The 24081-nt window shown below is 48.3% G+C and overlaps 1 protein-coding gene across 1 annotated transcript; it reads right to left on the bottom strand.

The window, feature by feature from the left end:
* Positions 1-1441: 1441 nt before the first annotated feature.
* Positions 1442-19179, bottom strand: Pigr (polymeric immunoglobulin receptor). The gene is made up of 11 exons (XM_003474772.4): positions 19026-19179; positions 12298-12382; positions 11234-11578; positions 8509-9168; positions 6991-7323; positions 6096-6419; positions 5009-5192; positions 4501-4622; positions 3741-3872; positions 3592-3650; positions 1442-2661 (listed from the first exon to the last, which is right to left on the bottom strand). The coding sequence occupies exons 2-11, from the start codon at positions 12338-12340 to the stop codon at positions 2566-2568; spliced, it is 2298 nt and encodes a 765-aa protein (XP_003474820.1). The 5' UTR covers positions 12341-12382; positions 19026-19179; the 3' UTR covers positions 1442-2565.
* Positions 19180-24081: the final 4902 nt, after the last annotated feature.

Raw genomic sequence — 24081 nt, 5'->3', positions numbered from 1 at the left:
TGGGGCTCTAGTGAGAGTGTATTCCAGCACTTGTTTCTTCCTTTGTGGTGCTAGGAATGGAACCCAGCATCCTGTGTGCGCTAAGCAGGTGCTCTATGCTGAGCTCCATTCCCAGCCCCTTTCCTTATCAGCCTCAGATGACAGAGCTGCTGTACAGCTCCTCGGCTTATAGGCTGGATGATTTCCCCATTCCTGCCTGAGTTTTCTGGCCACCTGGGACCACTGGTCTTAGTCTTGCATCTTTTCTGCCATGTGTGTGTCCACTGCTCACTTAGATGTGTAGTTATCTGAGATGGTTCCTATTACTTTTACTGTAGCCATTCCCCAGTAGAATTAATATTTCAGGGCCAATAGAGGATAGGATCTCTTCCTGTTTCTCTGGCTTGGGGACCAGCTCTACAGACCACATGGTGGGCATTTCCTCTCTCGGCCCTCTAATGTTCTTAGAATAGTTTCTCTGTTTTGAGGCATGGAAAATTCAGAGGAAATATTTTTAGCTTCACAAAACCAAAGTAATTGCTGTAACAAATTTCTTTTAGCAATGCAAAAGTCATAACATTACCTAAAAGACTTTTTAAACACCCAAAAAACGAAAAACAAGACACTCCAAGAACTTGGAAAGGATTTCCCTGTTGTCAGATACCCAAGTGGTCCCCAACAGCTATGCTCATTGGTGACTGAGCATTATCAGCAGCCACAAGTTGTTGCTGACCCATACAGGGATGAACGATGCCCTCTCAAAATCCATGCCCTTCTTTGTAATGCGTTTCCTCATGTGCTACACAGGAAACAGATACACTGTGGACAAGACATTGGTTGACTTTGTATTAGTTATTGACAAACCTCGTTAGAGATAAAGTAAGATCATCTGTGGGCCTTTGATTCCAGGGCTTGGGATAGGCTATACAGGCTGACCATTGACTTTCAGGTCATGAGGAAGACGCTAGGTGTTAGGGGAGTAAGATGTCAGTGGACAATTTGGATCTTCCTTATAAGACACCACATAGTCTCTATACCCCCCAAACGACTCTAAGTCAGCTATTGTCCACCATAAGTTATCATTTAACTAGTTTGTATGGTTTTGATCAGAAGCACCTCAAGTCTTGGAGGGCATTTGAGATTCCAAGTAAGTGTTCCATGGATGCTTTACCAAGGTTTTTCTTCCAGCACTTACGAGGTTCTACTTGCTTTATTCTACTATCATCTTAATTATGTTCTATAATACAGAACTTTAGGGTCTTAACTACCGGAGTAGACACAAAACAATTTTTTTGTTGAGGATGAGTTTGTATTTCCTTAGCCATTTTCCCAGGCCCCTTCTGCTCAGCATTGGAGGTGGGGAGCCTGTTGGCTTGGATGCGTGTTGTGGGAACCAAGGCAAAGTGCTCTGAAAGGGTTGTCTGGGAAAACACAGGTGTTGTGGACAAATGCAGTCTGAGCCTTGTTAGTGGCAATCACGGGCTTTAATTAAGTAACATTTCTGATTTGTCAGCAAGTACAAGCTTGTAGATGCTGGGTGAAGTACTGAGCCGAGAGGAAAAAGACCTGCACCTTCAGCTTTTGGGAGATCAGCTCTTCCCAGGCTTGGTTAAATGCCTCTTCCTCCTGTCCATCTGGAGGGAACTCTTCCAGTTGAATTTGACTGTTTCTTCATCACAGATCCATGTGAGTGACAGGAAGGGAAAAGTTGTCTTTTCCAGGTTAGGGCCTAGACAGAGTCTGTCTCTATGTACATTTTCCCCTTCCACCTTATTCTAAAATTGCCTCCAACAGGGGACTGGGATCTCATAGAAAGATCAGTAGTCAAGAAGATAGGAGATGTCAAATCCGGCTTGAGAGTGGTTTATGCCACTGGGTACCCAAGGGTCTCTTTCAGGGCCTCCCTGTTCTTATCTATGTGGTGCTGAGTGTGTATTTGTAAAGGCTGTGTGTATGCCTTAGGCCCTGGCACTTTATGATGTCACCCAGAAAGGGCAGATATGAGATGCTGGATGTTAGTGAGCTGACGGACACAGAGAGAAGCACAGGATTTGTCCAGGGATATTTATAGCGTTTTAGCCAGTAGCTGGGTTGCAGACACACCTTTCCCAGAGTCTAGCAGGGCACCTGAATTCTAGTAAGAGTCACATGTGTCCTTGGAATAAAGGAAAAAAAGGGGAGGAAGGAAGAGGGGCAGAGATGGAGTGGAGGGAAAAATCTCCTTGACTTCTCACCCTCAGGGTACAGAGAGGCTCCACATGGCTCTTTCCTGAGATGGGCCCCAAGCTGGCCCTTCTGCTTTCAGGTGCTCCCTCCAAGACTGGAATCCTTCCCCAACCCTTAAGTTTTCTCATCAGACAGAAGCTGCAGGTGGGAGCTCCTTGCACTCCTCACCCTAACAGCAGAAATTAGGACAGGCTTTAATGTCACCAAGGGGTGGTGAAGGCGGAGCATTGCACCTTCGGGACAGGGAGAAAAACTCATGTGGGTGTGAGTGCAGGCAGGGGAGGCCCTGAAGCTGGGGCCCCAAAGATCAATGTGATTCTGAAGGTGATTGTCATGGTGAGCGACAGCGGCTGGCACTGCTCATGCTTCACTGGGCTTGTCCTGGGCCTGTGTAGCAATGTTGCTGGACTGCAGCAGGAAGGCTGAGTAGGCCATGTCGGCTTCCTCCTTGGATGACTGAGGGGCAATAGCAGAGACATCAGTGAGCATGGCGGGGAGGGAGCGGACAGCTCGGTATCCTGGATTTGCCACCTTGACCTGAGCCAGCTGTGTGACCTCTGTCCTCACTTCAGCTCTCATGCTCACTGGGAGGACTTAATTATGAGAAATGGAAAGTTGCAGCCTCTAAAAATACCTCCTCTGTCTCACTACCTCCTTTTGACACATGGGGCAGAACCACCTCTGGGGTCCAGGGGCTGTCCCCGGAAGTAGGGCCACACAGTCTGCATGCAAGGGGCCCTAGTGTGGCATCAGCCAGACATTCGTGGTTTTCTTTCTCCACCTTCTTGGAGAGGTCACCTTCTAGCACCCCCAGGCTTGACTCCAGGAACAACTCCATCTCCTAACTGGGCCAAGTGAGGTCCCTATCACCATGAGGAAGGCAGATATGCCCCAAAGCCTTTGTGCCTCTGGGTTGGAGGCAATTGGTATCCGTCCAGGGGGCCTTCACAAAGTGCAGAGGAGGGCACCATGGAACCCAAAGGCAGGTGTTACCTTTCTGGACTTTGGCACTGCCACTTGGTTGGAGTGGGCAGGTGTTTCCAGTGATGGTCATGTTGCCCACTGTGAGCAGATTTCTGCTGGGTCCAGCAACCACTCAAAGGAGGATGGGTAACCAAGCACTGGAAAGTCCCTGGTCCCCAGTGCTGACATGTCATCTCCCTACCTGTGACCACATCTTTCTCAGCTCCTAGGTTCCCTCCCTCCTTGGCCTCATCCATCTCTACATTTCACAGCCAGGAGGACCTCTTGGATTCTGTTTCCACCGTCCTCCCTATTCTGGACTCAGCCCCCACACGGAGGTGGTTTTGTCCTGAAGTCTGGCTGAAGTCCCTCATGCTGCAATGCTGTCATACAGCCAGGCCTCTTCTCCCTCCTCCCCCTTACCCTTTTTGCCTTCTTGGGCTCTTCAGTGTCCCTGGTGCTCTCAATGTTGGCCATGGCCTCTGCATGGAGAGAGTGGTTAGTTCTCAGCACCCTGTTCTCACTTGGTACAAGGTCAGAACCAGTGCTCACTGCCTGGGGATTGGACATACCAACTTTCCCTTCAAGCACTGTCTCCTGAGTGTCTGGAGAGGCACCCACGTTGTCATTGCCACCAAAATCTCTGGAGTTCTCAAAGTCTGACATGCTTATGTCCGTCCGGTAGCTTCTAATGGATATGCGGTCTATTAGGCAGAAAGAAGAATTGGTGTGGGAAAAGGGCTGGTCAGCGGAGACCTGGGGATCCACGCTCTCCGAGAAGATCCCCTACAGCCTATGGGACAGCTGTGCTCTCATAACTGCCTGACTCTGACCCAAAGCAGAACGGAAGAGACCTCAGTCCCTTCTCATGGGTAATCAAGGCTTGATTCCTGGCCTTTGTCACTTGGTGACTCTGAAAGCATGGTGCCCAATTTAGCCTCAGATCAACTCTGTGAGGTGATTATTATCATCCTGCCTGGAACTACAAGAAAATGGAGGAATGAAATGGGGGCATGCCAAAGTCACGCACTGCATTAGTGATCGAGACGTTTAAAGCCCAAGCCTCCCTGGTCTCCTAACAGCCTTGCATCTGAACCTAAAACCCAACCAATGAGAGATGGCCTGCCAAGAACCGTATCTGGACAGCAGCTCTTAGTTAATTTGTGGCAATATGGGGTATATCTCCCAACCCCCATTCCCCAGCTTCTGCTTCCTCAGAATCCTCTGTGTGAGTCTATGGAAAGGGAGAGGGTGGTGGCCTCCTCTCTGGACATCTGTGCTGGGGTGAAGGATTTAGGGCTAGAGGTGGAGTGGGGAGCATTTGGGACTTACCCACGTTCTTTCGGTGCCGGACTCTGGCCACCCACACAGCCACAGTCCCCAATGCCAGCACCAGTCCCAGGGGTACCAGGGTGGAGAGCAGAACTTTGGAGCTCCCACCTTGCCCTGCAGAGCTGAAAGAAGGATTACATGGGTCCATCATAGTGAAGGGGACTTTGGGGCTCCAGGTTGCACAGGGAAATTGACTCTGATTAGTGGTCCTCCCTGGTTTATCATCCATCTTACCTTCATGACAGAGCTCCTAGCTCTGTCCTAAGAAGTCTGTCAGGCCCAGCAAGACAAGAACAGGGCTGTCTCTGTATCCCACCCTGGGAGATGGAGCTGAGGTGCAAACCCTGCTCCAGCCACGGGAGAAGGACTGAGAGTGTCAGGACCCCAGTGCACAAGCAGAGGTAGTGATGGCTCCATTTAAGATGCAGGCACACTGTGCCCTTTGGACCTAGTGAACTAGACTCGGCTCCTGGGCTTCTAAGGAGTTCTCCAAGTGAAAAGCCCTTACCTGCTGCCATCTATGGATGCTCTGTTCCCACCGGCTTGGTTTTCTGGGTCCTCCGCCACTTTTTCCTCTACTAAAAGCCTAGGGTTCAGGACAGCTTTGTTCTCAAACTCCTCACTATGGGACTGTACCACCTCCTCCTCAGGAGCACTGTTTACAGGTGGGTCGACGTTGACAGCACCAGACCCTGGGGCAGAGCACAGCAAGGGATGCATTAGGGTTTGATCTCCTGTTCTTACTTTTGGAAGTTAGAAGATCTGAGCAGTGAGACATCATTAGGCATCATAGGTCCACGTTATCTGTTAGGGTAGCTCTGTGATGACGCTGGAGACAGAGGAGCCACAGCTTTCTCTGGCTTGTCACAGATGACATCCACTGCAATGCTATTGAGTTTGTTTCCATGTTTGAGGCTGGATGCCACAGACCCAGTTCTGAATAGGGCTGGGCCCAAAACTAGGGGCAGAGGCTGAACCTCCACCCCATCCTGCTGTCTGCAGGCTTGAGCAGGATGCTGCTGCTGCCTGGTGGTAGGCTGGCAGCCAACCCTCAGTGAACCAGACCACACGGACCTGGACACCATCCAGACTTCTGAGGGGATTAAAAACACTTTTAGAGATTTCATGTGTTGTTTTAAAAAGTGGTCATAAACGCAGATGAAAGTTGTCTTAATTTTTTTCTTTTTGGTGCTGCTAGAGCTTCATACATGCATTAGCCCCAAGCTGCACCACCAGCTCCACGCCTTCATTTCTTTGGATCAGATGTCATGAATAAGGTATCTGGTCCTTGTCCGGTTTGGGGAGAAGGAAGGAGGGTAACTATGTTGCATAGAATAGTGGCTATAAAATTGCTGCACATAAAAGCAGAGTTCTAGGTATAAAAATGATTTCTATCTGGCTTGAAGAGGTGACAACGGGACTTACCTTAATGGCAAGGCTAATTCACAGGCCCACTGTTTTACTTTGTCAGCATGTGTGAGCAACACCGTCACTGCCCCCCTCCTATTTCTTACAGCCAAATCTAGGAGCCACCCCTGATTGAGAAATAGTTAAGCAAGGGCCTTGGAAAGGTGCTGTGGAGTTTGGAGACTCACCCCTGGCCTTCTCCACCACTGTCACATAGACAGCTGCAGTCTCTCCCAAGCTCTGGCCCTGCTTCACACCACACCAGTACCAGCCCTCGTCTTCCTTGGTGATGGACTGCAGGGTCACGGAGACGAGCCGGCTGTCCTGATCACAGCTCACAAAGGCCTGGCTGGGCCCTTCATCTTGGCTGGGCAGGGCCTGACAGCCCTGTTTGCTCCATTTGCACCAATATTTCTCATAGGAATAGAATTTGCACGGGTAGTGGCAGGCCAGCTTGACAGTGTCTCCCAACGCAGCAGTTGTGTTTTTTGATATCTTGAGGCTGGGTTCCCCTGCAGTTGGAAGGGAGGAAAAAACAGGTTAAAAGGTGGCCCTGGGAGATGCTGCAGGAAGTACCTGTGGTGGTAACCTCCGTGTGTATTTCCTCTTTGGATAGCATTGTAAATAACTGTGCTTTGCTGATGCATACAAAACACAGTAATGTGCCAATGTACATTAGTACATTACATAGTACATTATTATTGGTGTCAACCATGATCAACATCTCTCAGAGAACGTAGACCCCAGCTGGTTGACTACAGTGTGCTTCCCTTACTCTTCCTTTTTGTTTAGACCCAATGCCAGAGCCATCTCCAATACTCTGCCTCAGGTGATCCCTGCCCCTAGCAAGGGAGGCTGCTGTTCCCACTATTAGTATGTGCTACATGCGCAAGTGCATAGGGGGCTTGTCATAGGTGTGAAAATGTGACTGCTAGGCAGGGTGGTCTCTGTCTTGGAGACCATCCCATCTGAGCATCAGCCCGGATGGAGGTGAGGTAGGAGGGGGAGTGCTGGGGTGAAACTGCCGCTGTGGGAGTGGCCTTGAAGCTTCCTCCCTTCCCTCTTGCCAGGTTTGGCTCTTACCGTCAACAACCTTGATCTCCACCATGGTCGTCCAGCGAGCATCGCTGCTGGCGAGACACCAGTAGAAGCCCGCATCCTGGGTGGTGAGCTGATTGAGTATGACCGTGTAGGAGCTATTGCCCGGCTCATCATAGACAGCCAGCCTGCCATTGTACTTATTCTGAACCAGCCCCTGGCTGTCCACCAGCGGCGGGCAGCGGCCAGTATTCTCCCCTTTCCAGCGACACCAGTTCTTCAAGCTCTTGCTCTCCTTGGGGTTGTAGGGGCAGAGCACAGCCACGGAGCCTCCTGTCACCCCCTTCACAACTGTGGGAGTCTGGGGAATTATGGTCTCTGGAAGACAGGTGGAGGTGGCATGAGAAGATTGTAGTGCAGGGATGGCCTTGCCTGGCCCAAGCAGCTCACCGCCATGGTCTCAGCCAGGGTGGAAGGCGAAGTGTAGATGAGGCAGCTCACCCACCCAGAAAATGCAAGACTTGCTCTGAGATGAACAGCCTTTCTGGAGCCTCCAGGAGCAGACTCCAGTCCTTTGCCACCACTATGTGTACATCTCATTCTTTTTTTCCCACCTTGTTCTGAGCAGAGAATGGAGCCAATTTAGAGAGAGAAAATCAGCCTTTGGCTTCTTATAAAACCTCTCTCTCTCTCTCTCTGTGTGTGTGTGTGTGTTAGCTTATCTTACATAAATACCCTCATGGATCATTGACACGTTAATAAAATACATTTAGAGTGAATATGATTTAACATATAAGTAGCATTGACAATTTTAGTGATCAAAGACCCTAAGAGACATCTCAAAGAGGACCATCCATTCTTAACTAATGCTGCAATTTAGGGAGAACCCTGCATGGCTGAAGATGGGAAAGGATGTAGAAAAGACCTGGAGCCAGACATGGAAAGGGTACACTGGGAGCAAAGACTCCCTAAAGAAAAGTTACAAGCACAGGTACTTTGAACTACACACATGGAGTTGCTGCTTCTCATGAGGGTAGCTATGCAGAGTGCACAAGGGTGAGAAGGAGCAGATTTTCATTTATTTTACTGAGTTGATGCTTCTCTGAAGTGTACTTGGGTGGGCTGGATCATGCCAAATAACAAGTAACTTAATAATGCAGGAGTGGAAAATTTGAGGCCAGGGCCTCACCTTCTTGGAAGTTTTGAGGCCAATCTCAGTGTAAGGGATGGGGCATCCACCTTGCTCAGGGCTCTGGGCTCAGGGGAAGAGACAAGGCCTACCAAGGCATAGAATCCCTGACAGTCTACAATTCTTGCCTTAAGAGCTCAGCTCTCCTTATTCATATTAACTAAGGATGGCCAGCAAAAGTCCATGCTAACAGAGAAGAGCAATCAGGACTAGCATGAGGCTGAGGCTGCACTGCTGGCCATGCAGTACCCGGTGTAGGGCTGCTTGGGAAGGGCCTGCGTTGACTGGTGGGTAAGGACGGATATATATTCAGGGAATGTAGCCTCCCACCAGCCAGACCGTCTCCCCACCCTGCCCCGCCTGCAGGGTCTCACCCTGGTTGACAAAGAGCTGCACAGCCTGTAAGGGCCAGCCTTCCTGGGGCTGTCCGTCCGAGTGGGCTCCGCACAGGTATTTCCCTGCATCGCCTGTCTGCAGGCCTGTGATCTGCACACTGAAGTGGCCGTCAGTTGTATCCTTGGTACTGAGTAGTATCCTGCCCTCAAAAGCTGGGTCCCTCTTCCCCAAGGTGTTAATGATCACATCGCAACTTTTCTCTTTGTTCACCCGGCACAGAAACTTTTGCAAATGTGCCACCTCAGGGCCCAAGGCACAGTCAAAGGTCACCGAACCCCTCAGTTGTCCATAAACCAGCTCAGGCTTGGGCTCTAGCACCTGGAGATCAACATTCGTTTTGTCACTGCTAGGACCTTCCCCAGCTTGGCAGACATACATCCCTGCATCACTAGGTCTCAGCTGATTGATAACGATGCCGAACACCAGTTGGCCAGTGCCCTGAACAACCAAGCGCACTCTGCCTATGAAGCTGGGGTGAACGTTATTATTTGAGTCGATGACTAACACACAGGACTCATCTGTCTTCTTACACAAGGACTTCTTTGTAATAGCATTCTGACTCTTGAAAGGGCAGTTGATGGTCACTGTACTGCCTATGTCCTCGGTGTAGACATCGGTGTTATTCAGTAGCCGGGGATCTGCAGGATGAGAGGACACGGTAGTTGTGAGTGACCTATCTTCTAGTGAAATCAGACTCTGTTATTCCCACTGAGGGGCCAGATGAGGCTACCACCTGGAATGCCTTATTGCCAACGGAGACACTGTTGGAGGATATTTGTTGAAGCTCAGGAGACAGTACCCCAAAAGTGAAGGCTTGGGAAAGCCTTAAAGGAGCCTCAGAAACAAAACTTTTCTTGGACTTCTATCTTGCCTTCTTACTCCTTATTTGACCCAAATCTACAGAAACTAGAATTTCTTTTTCCCAAGGCCAGATATAGGAACTAGGGCTCCAAAGCTACCCATACCCCAAAGCTACCCATAAAATGTAAAAGCATTGCTCTGCTTTGTCCCTATCTTTCCATGTAATACCTGGCCACAAGAAGCTTCTGTGACCCACCCTGTGTATCCTAAGACCCTCATTCCCAAGGCATCCTGTCGCGTACTTGGGATGAAGTAATGCTACCACTGAGGGTCCAAGAGGAAGCTGAACAGACAGCCCTGCTGGTTTGCTGCTGGCTCCCTACTAATAGCCCATGCCATTTTGGCTTATCCTATTCTTCATGTCCATTCCTGCTTCCTGGAACCTAAGCATGAAATCAGATGGCTTCCTCTGTGTCTTTGGAACATCATTCTGAAGGCTTTGATGTCTGTGAAACTTTGATGCAATGCATTTGGTATGCATTCTCTTGCTAACCTGATTCTCATTATACAGGCACTGGTCATGGCCCTCAGGATGGGTAAAGGAAAGAATCATCCTCTCTCTTCCCTTAGCCTCTGAGGTCCAGCTTGACTGCCAATTCCTCCATGAAGCCTGCCTCCAGCTACTCTAGTTTCTTGCACCTCTGTCCCTTCCTCCTCACATCTCATCACTCACTATGTCCTCTCTGGGGTAGGTAATCCTGATCTCGCTGGACTGGGAGGCAGATACATTTTCCCCACATTTAACTTTTCTGCTGTGGTCAGCATGATGCCAAGATCTAAACTCACACGTGTGGAAATGAATAGGATGAACGTAAGCAAAGGGTGACGGGTTTCAGTGTATTGCAATACAAACTTACAAGAGCCCAAACTTGGAATGGGCTGTCTTTTGAATCAATGAGTTAGTGCTTCACTATGAGTCTCCACCAGCATCAGAATAAACTGTTTGTTTAGTGTACGGATAACAATACACTTATTCCCGAGAAAGAAGATATGTCTAATTCCTCCAGTTTCCTCCCTTAAGATTTCTAAGTGGCCTGTGACTATCTACAGTGCCTTCCTTGTTGAATTCTTGTCAGAAAGAACCTTTCTTTTTTTGCATTTCTTCAATGAAAACAGCCTTGTTCGGTGTTCAGTGTCCATCTCTTCAGGATCCTGATCACTGGTCAAGAAGTAAGGCTGTAATTAATGCCAACACTTGTGATGGACTAATGGATTCCATTTTTATTCTGGTTATTTTGTTTTGGTAGTACTGAGGATTGAACACTGAGATGCATCCCAGTCCTTTATTTTTTAATTTTTCTGTTTTGAGACATGGTCTCACTAACTTGTTAAGTTGCCCAGACTGAGATCAGACTTCAGATCCTCCTGCCTTAGCCTCCCAGATTACAGGTATATAGCACCATACCTGGCTTAATGGATCCCATTTTTAAAAAATTACATTTTGAAAGAACTTCTGGTGATACAAGGCTTTAATACCAAGAGTGTATTTGTAGTAGGAATTGAAGGATCCCCATAATTTTGACTTTCCTATCATCTTAGACTATGGACCTCTTGTCCAACTTCTAATAAGCACAAAGAGGAAAGCTGTCCTGGTATCCTACACTGGGGCCTCCGTGAAGCCCTGAAATGTTACTGGCCCAGAAGACTCGTCACACCCAAACAAGACTACCTCATTCCTGTACCCTACTATGAAAAGTCTTTCCTTGGGAGAAAGAACCTTCAGACTGCAAGCCAGGATATCGGTCCCACTAGGAATTCTTCCTGCACAGCCCCTCCCTCCCCACTACACTTGACATGATTCCTTCTGAGTGCATCAAGAGCCCGAGGAGCCCGGATGCTTACCCTGGCTGACTTTCAAGTTTACATCAAAGTTCAGGCCTCGGGTGTTGATGCCCAGGCCACACTTGTAATGTCCAGAGTCCTGTTGGCTGAGATGGCTGATGTTCACCACGAAGGCATCAAGTTCTTGGAAGTCGGTGAGGTTAGCTCTGCCTGCGTAGTTCTGGGAGACGTAGCCTTGTGAGGAGATGAGGGTCATGCAGCTGCTGCTAGCTCCCTGGCGACACCAGTACTTCCGTGTGTGCCGGTTGACAGAAGAGGGTGGGTAGTAGCATGTGATGGACACTGAGCTCCCTTCCACAGCGCTCACCTCTTTGGGACCGAAGATGGGGCTTTTTGTGGAGACCACTGTGGAGAGAAAAGATAGATGCTTCCTGGGCCCCAGGAGGTGCAAATCCAGCTGATGGAGCCAGGCCACCCACCCCGCAGAGATGCAATTTTCTACCCAACACTCATCCATTCTGTTTATTTGTGAAGTACTACAGTAAGACAGTTGCTTAGTCAATACAAAAAAAAAAAAAAATCAAAAGATTGCTTAACTATTATTTGACTCTTATTATAATTCATTAATGCAAAATTTTTGAGGACAGTGGATGACAATTATGCTATCTTTTGTGTTTACAGAATTTATCACTTTGTAGAGCACTGTGCTTTTGCATTTTCAGCCTGCTAGCTCCTTGTTTCTCTAAAGACTGTAGCTGATTTCGTTTTTCCAGATAAAAATACTAAGAATCAGGAAGGAGAACTGATTTTCTTCAGATCTATTAATCACTCATAAAGTTGCTTGGTTTGGGGTCAGCTTCTTCTTAATCCCCCAGAAAAGATCTGAACTGTGGTCTTGAAATTAGAAATTGCCATTCCTGCCCCTTCCCCCAGTCCCAGGCCTGGTGACCTATTTTCAGGCATGACCTTCTGCACTTCCTCTGTATGGTTCCCTCTTAAAAAGTACAAATTCTGATTGGAATGTCCTTAGGGAAGAGTCTGATTTCAGCTTTCCAGGGAACTGGTACCTGGAGGGTATGGGGGTAGTGAGTAGAGCCTCAGGAAGTTGGGACCTGGTGACATACCTGGGAAGATAGCCAGCAGGGAGACAAGCACGGAGAGCATCATTGCTGTGGCTCCCCAGGGGCCTGGAGCCTTGTGGGTGAGATGCTGAAAGACAATAACCACAGGAGATGAAGGTCCTTTGTCTCCTGAAACTAGCTGAGTGGAGGACTCTGGTAGTACCTGTTTGGTTTTCTATCTCCAGCAACTGACATAAGTCCTACTGAGCGAACAGATAGGTGGAGCCTCCTTCCCCTAACATCTAGAGCCCCGTTCTCCTACAGTTTATCATTTCTCAATAGTTGCATGGAGACTTTGTCTTCTTACCCAAACTGCATGCTCCTCGACACAGGGATGTCAGCAACAAATCTTTGTCTCTATCTAGGAGACACAGTGTTCCGTACACCACAAGACGTCGGGAATGGCCTCGCTGGATGACTGGTTACAACCGGTATGTGGCCCTGTCTTTCTGTTTCAGCTGTATCCCCCACCTCCCAATGTCCTTGTAGATGGAAGAGGCTAGAATATTTTTAGTGTGTTTAGATAAGTAAACTGAGAACCATAGAATAAATCTGACAATTATTAAGCTTATCAATATAATGGCATCATTGATTATTCTCTTACCATGCCCCAGGCACCACATTACATAATTTATATGTGTTGGGTCATTAATCAATATCAGCCCTATAAATTGGGCTCTCCCAGAAAAAACAAAAGCCTAAAGGTTAAATCGTTTCTTCAATATCACCAGTGGGTCAGTGTATGGGGGTGGACAGAGAGAGACGGGGTTGGGGAGAATTTGAACCCCAGCTTTGACTCCAGAAACCATACTTTCAAGCTCACCACTGAATTGTACCTCACTGAGAGGATGCTTACAGCAAGTGCTGATTCTTGGAGTTTGTAGAACCCAATTTTTGACACTATTAATTCAACCTTTATAACCTCCCTTGAAATAAGACAATCACAGTCATCTCATGGATAAGAAAATTGAGATCTTGAGATGCTGAATGACATCCAGGATCTCTCCGTAGACCAAGTTATGGAATCAAAGGTAAAAACATAGATGTTTTGGTCTTTGTAATCTTACCCAGTGAAGCCTGGCAGACAAAGGTGGAGAAATGAGGGCAGTTTATGTGGACTTTATCACCACTATGAACCCAGCACAGGGCCTGCTAGCAGCTGTCTTCCAAACCAAATACAGCTTAGGGGAGAAGAGGGGAGTAGGAAAGGGTCTCCACTTCCCAGGTACTCTGGTGGACTTTCAACTTTGAAACGGATTGGACAAAGAGTGTTGAAGGAGAAAACATTGGTAATAAACCTAAATAAACCTTGGGCAGTAAAGAGCCCATAAAGATAAGGGAGCTGGGAGCGGGAGGATCCTGGGGAGTTATCTCCCCACACTGCTTTGGCCCCAATTCCTGTGCCCAGAGACTTCCTTTGTACCAACTCGAGCCAAAGGCAATAGAGTTGTTTATCTTAGTTATTTCTTTTCCGTAGGGGAATTTCCCAGCCAGGAACCCTTTTATTTCCTGGTGCACATAAAGATATGCTGTTTCTCCAGTTCTTTGGAAGAGTTAAGGGAGGGGCTGGAGACAGAAATGGATGTCAGGTGGTAGCTTCAGTTTGAGCTTTTCTTAAGTGTGGTTAGTTTCTCATCAGGTCGAAGATAAATTCCTAGTGTGTAACCTCAGGCAAATGTCCTTCTCAGCCCATTTGGATGTGCTCAGGGGCCTCTGGCTAAAGGCAGGCTGAGGATCCAGGCTGGAGGAGCAAAGCCCATCTCTTCTGCCCACCCATGGTGGGCTGGCTGCAAAGCTGCGGGGAACTAAGCTTGCCCTTTGTGCTGTCCTGAATAGTCATAGATGGAAAGGCCAAATGCCACGTGCTCACTTTTAAGAGCCCAAACTGGCAATGGCTGCCCTTGATTCTCATCCTGGTTCTCAACTCTAGATGAACAAATTGTTTAATATTTCCTGAGATTGGAGACCCTGAGGCTGAGCAGGGTAGTAGCCTTCCTCTAGACTGATAAGGTGAGTGACTTGCCCTGTGTGATATAAGAGTCCAATGTGAGAGTCCTGATCCCAGCCTAGGCTCCCTCTCAAATTGTGAAGTTTGGGTGGCTGGGCACATCCCCATGGGAGGAAGGTGGGCCTTTGAACAATCTTAAGCACCAGGGTGAGAGCATCAGGCCAGCACAGGTGGGAGGGTATACCTGCAGAAGATGACCCTGGAAAAGAGTTAGAGTGCAGTGCAGGGGGAGACAGTGGGCAAGTGAGGCACCCATGCTATCAGGAACAAGAACTCTTTCTTGGCAGTGATAAAATTTAGAATGATTCTGTGACAACAACTAAAAAAGACTGTGCTTTAAAAACCAGTAGAGAGGGCAGGAGATTTAGCTTAGAGGCATAAGCACCTGCCTGCCAAGTGTGAGGTGGTGAGTGCAATCCCTGGTTCCAAAAAAAAAAAAAAGAAAGAAAGAAAAGAAAACCAGTAGAGACCCTTTCATCACTGGCTGACTTTCTCCCAAACTCAGGAGAGGCAAGTCTCAGGGAAACTCCAGTTGTAGGGTGGTCAAAGCTGGATTTAAAGTTTTTTCTTAAGAAAAGAAAGTGTGAAATGCTTATTGGACCCTACCATGTGCCCTGTGAGAATAAGCCTGAAGCAGCCCTGGGTTCTTCTACCTGACCCAAAGTAGATTCTATTGTCTTCATATTGCAGAGGGAAAACTAAGGGCTAGACTGATGCTTGACTCATGGCAGAATTGGAATTGTTCTGATCCTTGAATAGGAGCAAGGGTCTGTTCTGTTGGGTTAAATGTATGTTGGTAGGTCATTTTCTGGTCCTAAAATTAGGAAATAGTTTTTTTATGTCATTTCTAGTTGATTATATGGGTCCCCGATATATTCATAACACGCTTCCTCCACAGTTGTTGATTGGGGAAGGATAGGCTGTGCTGGAGAATAGTTTGTCTCCTTATAAAGCTTCTTTAGTCAACTCCATTATGTTGCAGTGTGTGCTATGATCTGGCGTTTAAACTTTTACCTATCTTGTCTCAGGTGTCCCATTTCTCAGGCAAGAAGAGTCACCCTGACCAGGGTCCTGGCTGGGCATCGGAGAGCCCCTTGTAATGTCACAAAGATTTGAGCTTCTAATCTTCTTTGTGCCAGGAGAGTCACTTGGGGTTCTCATAGCCTCAGGGACCGCCAAGGGAACAGATCTACTGGAAGCCAAGCTGGCAGTTTCTTACAACCCACGAGTGTGGGCTTGAGGAGCAGGAAGCGCTGGGGTTCAGAGGAGGGAGGACTGGCTGGCCCGCTGGGAGTGAAGGGCCTCTTCACCTGCACAGAACAGCTCCTTGTCCTGCTTCCAGAAGAGTCCCTGCTTCAGTCCACCTGGGACTGTCACTGTCCTCTTCCCTGGGAAGAGGGGTCAGAGGCAGGCCAGACAGAGCCTGGCAAGTGTTGCATGAGGAGGAGCTTTGCGTCCTCTTCATGCAGCGTTCTGGCCAGCGTCCTGCTCTACCACGGGATATAAGCAGAGTTCTACTACATGGCAAAATATGCTAGCTCAGTCCTCTCATCTGTCACATGGGAAGCATCCCTGACAATTCTTGCTTGAAAGGCCAGTGCCCTTGGGACGGGAGAATATGAGATGGGGTGATGGAATAATGGCTATAGGATTGCTTGCAATAATACCCAGACTCTTCCTGTAAAAAGACGACAATTAAGCCTAAGCACAGGACAGCGGAGAGGGCTCTGTCATCCCGATTTTCATGGTGAAGAAGCACAGAGCGCCAACTCCTCTGCTGGGCTGTCAGCGGTGTGACTGGGGGCTATTTAAACTCTGAGCCTCCAGTCCCCTCCTCTGTAAACTAGTGGTAACTGTACCACATTCAAGAGCTGTTTTAAGCATGGACTAATATATGGCCTTTCGTATGTGTAAAATCAATGAAGTCTTTTTTCTTCCTGCCACGGTGTGAGAGGAGAGAAGGCTGCTTGCCGAGGGCCTTTTCAAGTCTGTGCATGAGCCCTGCAGGTTGGGCCACATTGCTGAGCCAGGCAAGGACAAACGCCACAGATCCGCTCAGAAGATCGCACATGGACCTCTCTCTGAGCAATCTGCACATGTTGACGGGTTCAGCCTTCAGGACCACATGAGGAGGAAGGACAGCATGGGTAGCCATTTCACAGACACCGAAGAGCTAAGAAGCACAGAGAGCTAAGAAATTTGCCCACGGTCAACTAACCACAGAGTGAGGGCCTCGGAAACATGAATCAAAAGCAGAAGCCATGGGAACTGGACAGAGCAGCTCATCCAGGGTCAGAGAAGCAAATTAGTCCCGTCCTCTCCTTTCTACTTTTCACAGGAACGACTGTTTCTGGGAAGACACACCCATACCCAGAAGTAGGTGCCAAGGGAGAAATTTCTTCCTAAAGTAAATCAGCTGCTATTTATTCACGATCTAATAAATGCATGGTAAGCTATGTTTGTCTCTTGTAATTTTGCACATGGAGGCCAAAGTTTCCTTCTCTGTTATACCGTGTCACCCAGTGGTAACGACTCTGAGACCGTGGCATGAGCTCACCCAGATGGAGGGCAGAATGTAGGTAAGGGTCTCTGCCATGCACAAGGCATGAGTAATGCAGTTTGAGTATTCTTTCTCCAAATTCTTGGAATTTTTAAAACACTTTTTGGAGTATCTGCATATATACAGTGATATATCTTGAGGATGGGTCCCAAGTCAAAAATGAAATTCACCTGTATTTCCTATATACCTTACAAGCTGAGGGTAACTGTTTACAACGTTTTCAAATGTGGGACTTTCCACTTGTGTCAAGTTGGCATTCAAAGTGTTTGGGGTTTGAGGGCATTTCAGATTTCAGACTAGGAATGCTCAGGCTCTAATTTTTTAATTATAGTTTGTAGACCGTCTGAACATGTCATTGTTATTTGTACTTGCTAGGTGACTTCCGTGTACTCACATAGACTCGTGGAGTATTAATTTCCTTGACTATGAAATAGGTTTTTTTTTTTTTTTTTGGCTTTTTCGTTTTTACCGGTACCAGGGATCGAACTTACGACTACCTGCTTTCAAGGCAGGCGCTTATGCCACTGAGCTAAATCCCCAGCCCCATAGTTTTGGTTTTTTGATTCAGTGTCTCACTGTGTAGTGTGGGGTGGCTGTGAACTCACTATGTAGCCCAGGATGGCCTTGAACTCACAGCAGTCCTCCTACCTCAGCCTCCAGACTGTTGCTATTATAGACCTGCACCACCACACCTGGCGCTTGGCTATGAAATCGAATCGTGATACCAACACCACCTGAAAGGCACCGAGAGAGAATTTTCTCCTGAAAAACATTATTGCACTTATTTAGCATCTACCCTGTGTAGGTTATGTGGTTTCCTGTAAGTGGGCGCATTGAGGCCGGAGCTTGTTCCTCCTCCATCTCGCTGTGTGGTGGGATAGGATGAGGCTGCAGACACCCAGGGTATGAGGATTTACTAAATGGCAGCTGATGTGCTCATGCTCTTCACAAGCCAAGGCCAGGCGCTCTAGGGATGCTGAGAGACGAGTAACGATCAAAGTGCACGTTGCCCCCCTGCCTCCTGAGTGCGCACCTTCTGCTGTTCCCTGGGACCAGAGGCGGGGGACCAGCACGGATGCAGAGTTCCAGACTCGGCCCTGGGAGGACCTTCTGCTTCCAGCCGCCCAACAGCTATATCTACTCAAACCCCGACATTGGCACATCTCCTCCCTCGAGGGTAACAAAGCCATAATTCTCCCAGTGATGGGGACAGCTGATGGCAAAATGGTCTCACAGAACTGAGCACCTTGCGTGGCCCATGAGCTGGGGAGAGGAGATGGAGCTTGACCAGCGGCTGTCCTTATACAAGCAGCACCAGACCAGCTTGGGGTAACATCTGGGTGGGGAGAGGGAGGGAGGATCTTGTCAGGGCCAAGGAGTTGCTCAGAATTTGTGGTGGCTGTTCCTCTGTGGGGACTTCATTTTCCCCCACAGAGAGCCAAGGCAGGATAGTACTGTGCTGCTTACTTGTGCTTCAGATGCTAAGAATCTGCTGAGGCAAAGCTGGGTGGAAAGGGTTTCAGAGACACTTAGGAGCCCAGAAAAATGGATTGAGTGTAGCCTCTCAGAAAACTGGAGATGGAAAACTTCCAAGACCAGCAAGGGATTACTTTATACACATTCAGCACTTTATACACATTCTCTGAATCCAGATCTGTAAAGTGCAGTATAAATCCTTGAGTAATTGAACTACATTGAAAAATAGCAGAATGATAGCTATTTTGTGCTAGAGATTGCAAAGGTATTTCACACATATTTTCTCATTTGAACTCACATCAACCTAGAGTGGCAGGTGTTATTTATGTGCCCATTTTACAGATTTAGAAACTGAGTCTCAGAAATTAGATGGCTTGTCTGAGATCACCCAATTAACAACCCAAGGGGAGTAAGGTAATTTGGGGAGCAAGCTCAAAGAAAATAAGTCGTATGTTGACCATAGTTTTCTCATCTGATATTTCACAGAAAATGATGGGGTCTCCACACATACAGGTCAACCTTCCCCACACTGCTGGATTATGTGCCTTGATTCCTTGCCGCACACAGTCCCCTAGTCTGCTCCCCTGTCTTCCCATCCCTTTGAGGGTCAAGCTGGAAACGCGGGGGTCGCCTAAGCGACCATCCCAGAGAGCGTCCTGCCCGAGGATGCCAGGCAGCCACACTTACTTTTAGCGCCTTTCTTTCTCCTGTTGATCCAGGGCCACGATCTCTGCCCAGCTGCCAGCAGGGCACTGGATTCTGCTGTCAAAACTGAAAGTGTGCTCAGGGACTGACCCACACCTGAGCTCTTAAAGGGCCACTCTCCCAGAGGGCCGGTGGCCAGCAGGCCATGTGACTCTCACGAATCCCTTGCTTTCCTTTCACTTGGGCTCAGCTCTCTGGCTCCCTGAACTTTCTCTTGACCTTGGGGGAGGCTCTGAGACTCTGGACTCCCCCATCACTGCAGCTGCAGACTATGGGACAGTGCCTACCGTGAGGATCCTGCCCTGTCCTTTGCCAGCTGCAAGACCTCGGGCAAGTCTGTCCTTTTCTCATATTTCTTGACTGTAAAATAGGAAAAGTGATACCAATTCTACAGGCAGAGGACACAGCCAGATAGTAAATAGACCGCTTGGCCTCGGGGATGACACGTAGTTGACACTAGTTTATTTGGGCACGAGTGTCCAGAAAGCCTCTCTCAGTCCTCGGGCTCACATCTCCAGCCACTGGGGAGCATGCTCTTCCGCTCTCCCTAGGATGCTCAGCCTGGACTGAGACACCCTGTCCTCACCTTCCACAGGTTACTAGCCCCTGAGCTTGCAGAACGCGGCAGGCAGAGCTTCTAAGAACCCGGGAGATCACGGTTCTTCTCTTTCCGCCTCTTGGCTGCTCCAGTCTCCCTGAGGCTGGGCTGACTCTGAGGTCTCATTAGGGCTTGGGCTCAGTGCCACAAGGTGGGGGGCACTGGCTTGCCATGTGGAAGTGGCGACCCCCTTCTTTCTGTAGTTAGTCCATGGCAGGTTCCCAGGACATGAAGTGTTGAGGTTTCATGAAGTGACTGTAGCTGTCTCATGTCACACAAGTTAATCCCGTTCTCCAAAACACAAGCACACAAAGCACTGTCCCTTACCACCTCCCCACACAGAGAGATCGTGCCCTGTCCTACCTGTATGGAGCTGACCCGGCTCTCTCTGCAGAGTCCCACAGGCTAACCTCTAGACAGAAAAGGAGAACTAGAGTCCAAGAAACACAGGGAAGTCAGAGATCTGTATCTTATTTTAGGTAACCGCTCACTCACCAGGGCATATTAACCCATAATCACAGATGGCCGTGGCAAGGAAAAGAAATCATATTTCCTACTATGGGGCTTAATTTCAGACCCTACGTGCAGAATTGTATAGTCATTCCTAAGAAAACTAGGTTCGATTCATTGATACGTTGATTATTTCCTTCTAGATTAAAAATTCAGCATTATCCTGAATTTCTTTCATTTGTGTCCTCGTCTTTTCCTCTGGGGTGGCCGGTGGCAGCGCTGGGCAGTGAGAACAGGGAGTGGTCCGCTGTTTTGAACTTTTACCACAGTGCTGTGCTGGCCTCGTGTCCCAGGGGAAATGGCTTTCTCTACTGAGGTGTCAGTTGTCCTGCCTGGTCAGAAGATCTTTATTCCCGCTCATCCTTAGGGGCCTGTGATCTGGTCTATGTCCTCCTTGTCCTATTGCTCAGCCTTTTGGTGGGATTTTATACCTCTCAGCACCTCCGTGGCTGCTTGTACCTGAACTACATCCTTCTGGGGCCTTTAGCAATTTTCTTTCCCTCCCATTCCAAGGTAGATATCTAGTGAGGGGGCTAAGAGGAGACAGAGCTGTGCAGAGACAGTGTGGGAGGGAGACAGACCTGCTTCTGTCAGGTGTCTGCTCCTTTCAAACGTTTTCTGACACTTCTATCCCTTTGAACGTGATAGTCCAGGTACATGCAGGGTATGTGTTCCTGTTTTGCAGTAATCCACTTGCCCAAAGCAGGGTGCAGCTTGGGTCTTGTTGTCTGGTCCATAAGAAGGATGAAGGCGGCCACTGAATATGCGTATAGACACTTGATGAGCCCGTGCGGGGTGAGGAACACATCCATCAAACCACGGCTGCCTGGAGTTGCGACCAGAGATCCTTTCTGCTCCTTCATCCCGCAGTGGTGGAAAGCTCACTAGATCATGTCCTGCGTGTGTCCAGTGGTCTCCAAACTGCTTCGGTGGACCGTTTCAGACAGCTGTGTGCGTGTTCAGCCACACACGTCCCACATACATGACAAACACACAGGCCATGGATCTCACGGGACCAGGTCAGAAAAGGGGAAAGGAAAAAGTGGAACTTGGGCGACAGTCAGGAAGTCAAAACTCTGTGACCTGTTTAGGGCTCAGCCATACTTTGATGTGTAATTGGTGTTACCAGCTTCCCCTCTCACACCTTGGTCTCTGCATTTGGAACCCAGGGCCCCTGTGACCAATCTTGAGGGACAAGGGGCAGGGCAAGAAGGTCCGGTTGCTCAAATCCATAATAATGATGACAACAGCAGTCACATTTACATCACTTCATCTGCTTAAACAACCCCTCTTTTTAAAAGTAATACTTAAAAAAATATAGATGTATACAGGATAAGAAGCACAACCTTTCAACTTTGCCCTTTATGACTCTGGATGTCCAGTGGAAAGTTTCAGAGACACTCATCTAGTCAGCACAACTGTTTCCTGGTCCTAGTGCTGCCTCTAATTTGCTGGATGGCTTTTGCCAAATCCCTTCCTCCTTTGGGGCTGCAGCCTTTCCACCGGTTAAATGAAACGGCCAAAGCCAGATGGTTCCCAAGTCTCTTCCATTTCTAAGATTCCATGTTTCGATTGAGGGGTGTCTTGGATTTCTGTGGCAGCTGTGATGAAGAACTACAACCTTGGTGGCTTTACACAGTAGACATGCGTTCTCTCAGTTCTGGAGGCTGGAAATTCAACATTGGGGTGTCAACAGAGCCACCCTCCCTATGGATGCTCTAGGGGAGAATTTGTTCTGTTCCCCTCTAGTTTCTGGCTGCTGCAGCACTGATTGCTACTCACTGATGGATAATCACCTCCTTTGGTCTTTCCTTCCAGGACTACTTTCCTTCTGTGTGTGTCGCTGTCTTTCTGCCTCTCTCTTATGAGGACCCTTGTGATGGCATTTTGTGCACATCCAGATAACAGAGTGTGAAGTTCTCATTTCAAGGCCCTGAACATAATCATGTCTTCAATGGCTCTTTTCTCAAATAAGATCCCATTCACAAGCTCCTGGGATCAGGATATAGACACAGCTTGGGAGAGAAGACTTTAAAAAAGAAACCTAGAATAAACATCCACAATGACCATGACCAGTTAAGGGTCCAGGAAGATTAGAGACACACGAGAATCTGCATCCTTATTCTCTAAGGATTGACACGTCGTCCACCTGAGGCATTGTCAACCACATACAGCACTGCTGAGGAGTAGCTCTGGTCAGAAGACAGTGAGCCCCCAGGAAAGGCCAGGCTTTGCACCTAGACAGCCTAAGCCCACATCCAAGCCTCGCCATCTGCTAGCCAGAGGACTCTGGGGAATTATATAACGTCTTTTGGCCTAATTACACTACCTCCATAAGGATGTTATAAAGATTAAGTGTAATATGCACAGTAGCTGGCAACTAAAAGGTGCTTTTGATTCAACATCAGTGACTGTTATAGGCCCACTGAACAGGAGAGATCTGAGGCAAAGAAGGGAAATGCCTTGCTCAATGTGCACAGGGCACTGATGGCATTGCTGGGCTTATTAGCAGGATCTTGTAGCAACAGACATTTCCTTTACTTCTCAAAGCCTCCACTCTCAATTCGCATCTTTCAAATTGTATCTCCACAGAAAACCTTGGGGTGATCTGGAGAGGACTGGAGAGAGTCAAGCTCGCACAGATCCAGCCTTCAGGTCAGAAGGTAGGTCATTCACTTGATGCTTCAAGACTTGACCCAATCTGCAGCCGAGAGAGAGACTCACACCATACAGCTCCCCCCACCCCCCGCTGTGGTTGGCCCATCTGGCATAGCTCAGCAGGGATGGTTCTTGTGCAGGTTGCTTTTGCCAAACCAGCAATATAAGAGTGAAGAGGTGAAATGCCTTTTGCTGTCAACTCTACCCTCCCATCTGCAGGTCTTAGGCTGAATCAATGTTTAACCCGTGTCTGGAGTCAATGTTTAATCCCAGGCCAGCCAGTCCTATAACCCAGCATTCCCTTCAAGCCTGAGATATAGAGTCATTTTTGTACTAATCTTGAAAAACAAAATTGTGACAGTAACTCTGCCAAAGCCAAAGCCTTGTCATCTTTGCAAAGGATATTGAATGTTTGGAATCATTCAAACCCCAGTTAGCCACCTACTCCCACCCCAGCAGATAATGCTTGGATTGACAGGAACACAACACTGGCTCTTCTTGTTCTAGCTCTGCATTTTGAGCTGGGGGAGAAGAGTACAGGATGGGGATGGAAGGCCTTGTCACTCAGCTGGCAGCTGCATGCTGCTAACAGCCACCTAAGAGTGGCCGTTGCCTGGAATCTCACTACAAGAACTGAGACTGGAATTGTCCAGTTGGCTGGACTTTATGTTTGGAGACCTAACCCTGGGAGGGAGGGGGGATGCATTACAAGAACTCTGTGTTTCCTTTTCTCATGGGAGATTCTACAGGGCTTCACAAGGTCTTTCCTAAGAAGCTCAGGGTATGGTGTCTACAACCTGGCAGTGCTGTACCAGCGAGGGGGAAATCCAAGATGACAAGCTGGATGGTGAGGCTAGAGATGCCAAAGAAGGGAAGAAGACTGTGCCAGAGTAGTGGCTTCTGTCTTTGGATGAAGTGGGAGGGAGTGACTTACTGGTCACCTGTGAGCTTCCAATCTTTTGTTTTACCCTAATGGACACTCATGACCTGTGTCACTGCCTGGATGTTTGGGCCCTCACCTTTATTCCCAGCTCATTTATCCTCAAAGTGCAAATAGCACTTCTGCTAGACTCTGGGGCTGCAGGAGTTCTTGGTACTCTTTATCACTTTGGTAGCAGCGGCAGTGAAGGCAGAGATGCTGGGGGAGACCCTGAGGCCTGCTGAGTCTCACTCTGAAGGGGGTGTTACGGGTAAAGGAAATGTAAAACTGAATTCCAAAGGAATGGAAATGGAAAGTTGGCCATGGTCCAAAGGCTCTCCCAATTCCCCTTT

Source organism: Cavia porcellus, unplaced genomic scaffold, assembly GCF_034190915.1.
Source record: "Cavia porcellus strain 051 isolate PalLab524CR breed Dunkin Hartley unplaced genomic scaffold, mCavPor4.1 scaffold_29, whole genome shotgun sequence".
Classification (NCBI taxonomy): Eukaryota; Metazoa; Chordata; class Mammalia; order Rodentia; family Caviidae; genus Cavia; species Cavia porcellus.
This window is presented reverse-complemented; position numbering and strand designations above follow the sequence as displayed.

What these genes read in the sequence shown, in the direction of transcription:
- Pigr (XM_003474772.4), bottom strand. Translation starts at nt 12,340, where the DNA reads ATGATGCTCTCCGTGCTTGTCTCCCTGCTGGCTATCTTCCCAG. An exon ending in GCATCCATAGATGGCAGCAG is followed by an intron (nt 4,623 to 5,008) that starts GTAAGGGCTTTT and finishes TCCTTCTTTCAG; the next exon opens with CTCTGCAGGGCAAGGTGGGA. An exon ending in AGTGCTTGAAGGGAAAGTTG is followed by an intron (nt 3,651 to 3,740) that starts GTATGTCCAATC and finishes CTCTCCATGCAG; the next exon opens with AGGCCATGGCCAACATTGAG.